General features: G+C 63.4%; 1 protein-coding gene across 1 annotated transcript; it reads left to right on the top strand.

Annotated features, from left to right (window-relative positions):
* The first annotated feature begins 465 nt into the window (after positions 1 to 465).
* Positions 466 to 6,098, top strand: CRELD2 (cysteine rich with EGF like domains 2). The gene is made up of 9 exons (XM_045292095.1): positions 466 to 545; positions 709 to 819; positions 1,216 to 1,307; positions 1,781 to 1,957; positions 2,064 to 2,159; positions 2,373 to 2,456; positions 3,471 to 3,569; positions 3,933 to 4,073; positions 5,927 to 6,098. Exons 1-9 carry the CDS (start codon positions 466 to 468, stop codon positions 5,974 to 5,976), a joined length of 930 nt encoding a protein of 309 aa, XP_045148030.1. The 3' UTR covers positions 5,977 to 6,098.
* The last annotated feature ends 422 nt before the right edge of the window (positions 6,099 to 6,520 follow it).

The raw sequence follows: 6,520 nt of genomic DNA, 5'->3' as shown, positions 1-6,520 counted from the left end.
GCCGGACACCCACGCTGGAGGCCTAACCCCAAGCTCGGGGGGACCGGACACCCAACTGTGGGAACTGGACACCACGCTCTGGAGGCTGGGGACACCCCTCTTCGATAGGGCCGGCCACTCCTCGGTGGGAGCTGGACACCCCACTTTGGAGGCTGGAGACGCCTTCTTGCGCTAAGTGCCAAGTCCCCGGTGATGGGGCCGGGACACTCCGTGATCGGGAACATGAGGCAGGCACCCTGAGATGGAGGGTGGGCACCCACAGTTAGGGCTGAACACCTGTTGGGAGCCAGGCACTCTGGCCTGGAGGCTGGGATTCCCTGCACTGGGATGTGTGGGACAGTCCATAATGAGGGCCCCACACCCCGCGATGGACGCCTCGAGCTGAGGGTCACCCATACTGGGAGCTGGGGTGGCAGAGGCCCCAAGTGGGCAGCCCTGAGCCCTGACGGTCCTGTCCCGTAGGGCATGGCAGACACGGTGAAGAAGAACTTCGGTGGCGGGAACACAGCCTGGGAGGAAAAGTCTTTGTCAAAGTATGAGTTCAGGTGGGTGCCCCTCTGCCAGCCCCTGCACACCCCAGCGACCCCCACCTCACCACCGTCACACACAGCTGTGGTGGGCCTGCTGGCGCCCTGTCACCTGGGCGAGGGTGGGTGGCCCTCAGCCTCAGCGCCCCGCCCAGCGTTCCCCACGCCCCGCCCCCTTCAGTGAGATCCGCCTGCTGGAGATCCTGGAGGGCCTGTGTGAGAGCAGCGACTTCGAGTGCAACCGCCTGCTGGAGGAGCACGAGGGCCTCCTGGAGGCCTGGTGGCTACAGCTGTGAGTGACCGCGCCCAGGTGCCCCCCCTGTCGCACACTCCCTGGGGGCTGTGGGTGACCCCACTCCAGGGACCCCTCTCTACCCTCTCAAAACAGCCCAGAGGCCTGGGGGCTGTGAATGATGGGACCCAGGACCCCCACCTCTACCCCACACTGCCTGGAGGCCTGGGATCTGTGGGTGATGGGGCCCAGCACCCCCACCCCTCACCCCACACCTCTTGGTGGCTACAGCTGTGAGTGACTTGACCCAGGCACTCTGGGGTCCCTCCTGGAAGCCTGGGTGATGACCCAGCATGAGGCTGCTTCCTCCCAGGGCCTTAGGGTGGAGAGTCGGTGGCCACCCATCCCCCATCGGTGCCTGCACCTGCGAGGCCTGACTGCACTCTCGATCCTTAGACAGAAGCAGGCCCCCGACCTGTTTGAGTGGTTCTGCGTGGAGACGCTCAAGTTCTGCTGCTCTCCAGGGACCTACGGGCCCGACTGCCGGGGTATGCCTCCCAGGCCCTCACCCAACAGCTCCCTGCAGCCCTGGGAGGAAGGGACTGGTATGAAGGGCGCATGTGAGGATGGGCCCTTCCCCAGGAGCTTAGGGGCTCCCAAGGTGAGAGGGTCTGGCTGTCAGCAGGTGGAAGGTGCACAGCTGAGACGCCCCTTGTGTCCCCTCTCCTGGGGCGCCCAGGGCAACACTGCTCACCGTCACTCCTGGTGATGGACCCCACTGTACTTCCACGTCTGCACAGGCCCACAGTGTCCATGAAATCAGGAGCTGTGCCAACCCTGACAGCCCACTCCCAGCATGGGACTGTGCCACTCCCCCCTCCTTCTCCCGACTCTGTGTGGCTGGGGGGTCTGGGGGCGTTGTGATGTAACAGCACATGTCCTAGGGACCCGGGGGCCTCTGGGAAGGAACATGGGGCCACTGCAGGGCTGTTGCTCCAGGGGCACCCTCCTGCCTCCCCAGCATGCCCTGGTGGCCCCCAGAGGCCCTGCAGCGGGAATGGGCAGTGTGACGGCGCAGGTAGCCGGCAGGGAGACGGGGCCTGCCAGTGCCACATGGGCTACAGCGGGGCGCTGTGCGCAGACTGTCTGGATGGCTACTTCAGCGCACTGCGCAACGACACACACAGCGTCTGCAGAGGTGTGGCGGGGTCCCGGGGTTCCCTGCCTCTGCTCCCTCGGTTTGGGGGCTTTGGGGAGGGTGTGCCTCTCCGAGAGCCCTCTCACCTGCCTGTCCCCTCATCCAGCCTGCCACGAGGCCTGCAAGACGTGCACCGGCCCTACTGAACGGGACTGCACCGAGTGCGAGACTGGCTGGGCGTACCAGCAAGATGCATGCGTGGGTGAGGCCCGGGGTCCCCAGTCTCCCACCCCTACCCTGCAGCTCCTTGAACAGGCCCAGGCCTGCTGCAGGCCCTATACCCTTGCCCCCAGAGCTGGGCTGTGTGCCCAGGTCAGGCCGGAAGGGAAGGTGCAGAGTGGATGCAAGCGTGAGGCTGGGGGCGCTCTGGGACCCGCGGGCGGGCACAGCCTCACTTCCGCTGTGTCTGCCCCAGATGTGGACGAGTGCACCGCAGAGACGGCTCCCTGCGACGAGAACCAGTACTGCGAGAACGTCCCTAGTTCCTACTCCTGCGAAGGTGGGTCCCTTGGCCCCCGAGGAGTCCTAGCTGGCAGGGGCCCACCCAGAGGGGTGGGGGCTTCTTATTTAGAGGAGGAGGACCCCATCCCGAGGGGCGTGGTGTCTGGTCCAGGAGGATGGGGCCTCTCCCCCTCCCAGAGGGGCCTTTGCTCTTACCTGGGGACAGAGCCTCTCTAGGAGAGGCGGGACCCGGCTCACTCCCCCTGCCTACCAGGTGGCCGTGTGGCCCCAGAGGGTAAATGTTGCAGGTGACAGCCGTTACCTCAGAGAACTCAGGGAGCCCTGGTGGCTAGTGTTTCTCCGTTGGGTAGCTAGCTACAAGGGCAGCAGTTCAAATTCACCAGCTGCTGCGTGGGAGCCTACCCAGTTCCACTCTGTAACGCTCAGGGACAGCCCTGCCCTGCCCTGCAGGGTCACGTGAGTCCAGGCTCAGTTTTCAGAGAACAGGAATGTCTGTGAGGGGAGAGGGAGGCCCTGCGCTCAGCCAAGCAGCTACGCAAGGGCTCTCCGGGCACTGTGGTGCCAATCCCAACCCGTGCCAACCGTGGCATCTACACCGTGGCTTCAGCAGTCACTGTCCTCAGTGACAAACTTGGAGTGACTTTCTGGTGGAAGCTCGTGCCTGGCTGGTCTCAGGAGCCAGCTGCTTGGCTGGTGGTGGCAGTCAGCCACACCCTGGGAGCCTCCGGGTCGTCCCTCACCATTCCTCCTGAGTCCCTCATAGGCATGGACAGGCTAGAGCTTCAGGACCACCAGAGGTGCCGAGGAAGATGGGCCAGCCTGGCACTGCAGGCAACTGGAGTCTGTGCCAGTCACAGCAGCCAGCTGAGAAGACCCCATGTGTCCACTTCCAGTCTGACCAGAGGAGGGGTGGGCACCGCTGCTCCCACAGCAGCTGGAATCGGACTCTACCAGGGGTTCAGGACACATGGCAGAGAGCATGACATCTGTCCACGGCTGCCGGTCGGCCCTGATTGAGCAGGGCCTGACATCCCGTGTGTCCCCTCTCTAGACTGTGACGCTACGTGTGTGGGGTGCACAGGCAAAGGTCCCGGGAAGTGCAAGGAGTGCGTTCCCGGCTACGCCAAGGACGAGAGCGGCCAGTGCTCAGGTAAGAGGCGTGCCAGGGCTGCCTGCAGTCCCCTGTGGTGTGGTCACAGTGCGGGCGTGAGTGAGTGACTCTGGTGACCAGGCTTCTAGCTCTCATGCATGTGGGGGGGACCCAAGTATGCCGCCGCGTGCACCCCTGGTCACATTTGTTCACATGCCTGCAGGCTGGGTCCTCCAGGGAGTGTCTGGCTGCCTTGCCACTGCGCAGGGTGCCAGCCGAGGTCTTGGGTGTCCCGCTTCCATAGTTGGCGGGCGTGAGGTCCCACCCAGTCCACACCGGTGTGTTTTGAGGCACAGGGCATCTGTGGCACGTGGGTCCCGTGGCCTGGGGCTCCGGCGCTCACGCGAGGGCCTTGTGTTGCAGACGTAGACGAGTGCTCACACCCAGAAGGGCCGTGTCTGCGTGAGAATGAGAACTGCTACAACACCCCGGGGAGCTTCGTCTGCGTGTGCCCCGAGGGCTACAAGGAGACTGACGGCGCCTGTGTGCCCACAGTGGAGGGCGGTGAGTGGGGCAGCGGGGGCAGGGCTCTTGGCCACAGCCCAGCCACACCGAGCTGGAGTGGGCGGGGTGAGGGCAGTAACCACCTGCACATGACTCAGGAGCTCCCCGCCTTGAAGCAGACACAGAAGTTGGCCCTGCGGTGGGGTGGCTGGGCTCCTGCATCAGAGCCTGGACCGTGTCCACTGCCGGGCCAGCCATACAGAGACCCGGCAGGCGGTTGCTGGGCATGGGCTCTGCAATGAACATACCCCCTGAGATTAACACTCCTGTACAGCGTGCGTTGCAGGGCGGCCACACAGAGACTGGCAGGCGGTTGCTGAGCACGGCTCGGCAGTGTACACACTCAAAAGAAGCACCTGAAAGCTGAGCTGTGAACAAAGCTGTCAGCAGACCAGAAAGGCTTTGCAAGAAATCAAACCGGATGGGAGTTTGGGAGACGGGAAGCAAAATCATGGACATTTCAAGCTCAGTGAAGGAGTTGATGGCCCATGAGTCAGGTGGAGGTGGAATGAATGAACTGGAAAACATCTGGGCGGATTGCCAGATGCTGTGCAGAAAGAATGGCTTGGAGCGGGTGGAGGAGCGGATGAGAAGGCCACTCGGATTCTCATGAAAGTCCTGAAAGAGAATGGGGAGGGAGGAGAGGCCCAGGTTTCCAGGGTAAATGAGATGAGTTCCGAGTCCCGAAGGTCTGGGTCCTGAGCAGGACACAGGAGGATGGAGCTCCCAGCCTGGAGACCTGTAGTGTGAAAGTCGAGCACCAGAGACCACAAGAAGAACTTGACCCTCCGCAGAGAGCAAGGACCCACGCAGGGCAGCTTCCCCACACAGCCAGAACTGAGGGCAGTGCCAGGAAAGTGTGCCGCCCAGGACACCAGGCACAAGACTCCACACACACCGTGGCTGCCCAAGGAGGCTCCAGAAGGAGAGTGCAGCCCGGAGGCTGGTGCGGGAAGCTCCTGCGCATGCCCTCCCTGCCGGTGCGGGTGCTGTTGGGTGCTGTCTGTGAGGCCACAGGCAGGGCACCAGTGCTTGGGGGCAGACGGTGCTGCAAAGCTGGCCCCTGGGGCTGGCTCGGCCCCAGCTCCAGTTGTCGGGGAGCAACCTGCCCAGAGAGTAGACACCAATCCCAGTGCTGTGTCCCAAGGGCCTTATCCCCACCTCATGGCGCACCCATTGCTGCCTGCACTGGGCGCTGGAGCCGTCCTGTCTCTCTTTGCACTGGCCAGGGTGGGGGGCTGTCTGCCTGTGGGACCTGCCAGTCCCTCCACAGATGCACTTTCTCCAAACCCCTGTGCCTTTGAGGTCTGTGTGGCTGTCACACACCAGCCTCCCTCCTTTGCTACAGGCACTGTCACTGGTCCTGCCTGGGGGGTGCTCCTGGGAGGTCACCTGACACGCGTGTGTGCCCCTGCCCAGTGGGGGAGCAGGGGGATATGGGGCAGGACTGTCCACGGGCACCATCGGTGCTGCTTGTAGAGCAGGCCTGGCGTGGTGTGTCATCTCGTCTGGCTGTGCAGGGTCCTCAGACCCCTGCCTCTCTACCCAGAGGTGCAGCAGACTGCCTCTGGACGCATCACACCAAGGTCACCTGGTGGTCAGGAGTACCCTTCCTGGTCCCCACAGGGCTGCTGCTGCCCAAGAGTCCTCTTGTTGAGGCTGGGGTGGGTGACTGGCTGCCTGCCACCCAGCCCCTCCTCAAAACCTGCCTACCCTCCTGCTGGGCACCTGGTCATCCAGCACCTGGGTCCCCACACAGGAGCCTCAGGTATCCTGGAGCTGGGTGAACCTCTTGAGGCTGGCTGACTGTCCCCAGCCACCTCCCTCAGTGACACGTGTTTATTTCTTGACAGAAACGGAAGGAGAGAGGCTGATACAGCCCCCACCCCATGAAGACCTATAACATGGCTGCGTCAGAAGACACCAGACCTGCCCTTAAATTATTCAGCCTCGGCTGCAGAAACCCACCTCCCCCAGAGCCCTCTATTTTGATACAGCCCTTTCTAATAAAGCTGACCGTTGGAAGGCGGCGTGGTTGGTGGCCGGCTCAAAGGGTGCAGGCCCTGCGGGCTGCCCCTGCCTCTCTTCTGCTGGGGCAGGCTGCCTTCCCCATCCTGATGCCAGCCCTCTGGCCTCCAAAAGGTCCCCTGCTCCTAATGGGTGACTCCCAGTCCTGATGGCGATCCCCCCCTCCATCCGCATGAAGGGCCCCACGTCCTGCCTGGGTCCTAAAGGACGTCCTTACTCTGAGCTGGACCCCAGACATGGTGTTGAAGTGCGCAGTGGTGGGGAAGGGGGGTCCCGCAGATAAGCAAGCAGCTCTCTGTATAGTCTCACGAAGCTGGGATGGAACTGTGGGGGGGCCTCCTGGCTCCCCCCTCCCCGCCCCCCTGCTGTGGGGGTTTGTCAAGGGCACAGGAAAGGGCCCTCGGGAAAGGTCATCTTTG

Source organism: Echinops telfairi, unplaced genomic scaffold (assembly GCF_000313985.2).
Source record: "Echinops telfairi isolate 266 unplaced genomic scaffold, ASM31398v2 ScPeMD7_2;HRSCAF=8, whole genome shotgun sequence".
In the NCBI taxonomy this organism is placed as follows: Eukaryota; Metazoa; Chordata; class Mammalia; order Afrosoricida; family Tenrecidae; genus Echinops; species Echinops telfairi.
Note: the sequence above shows the minus strand (reverse complement) of the source record. Positions and strands in the feature narration are given on the sequence as shown.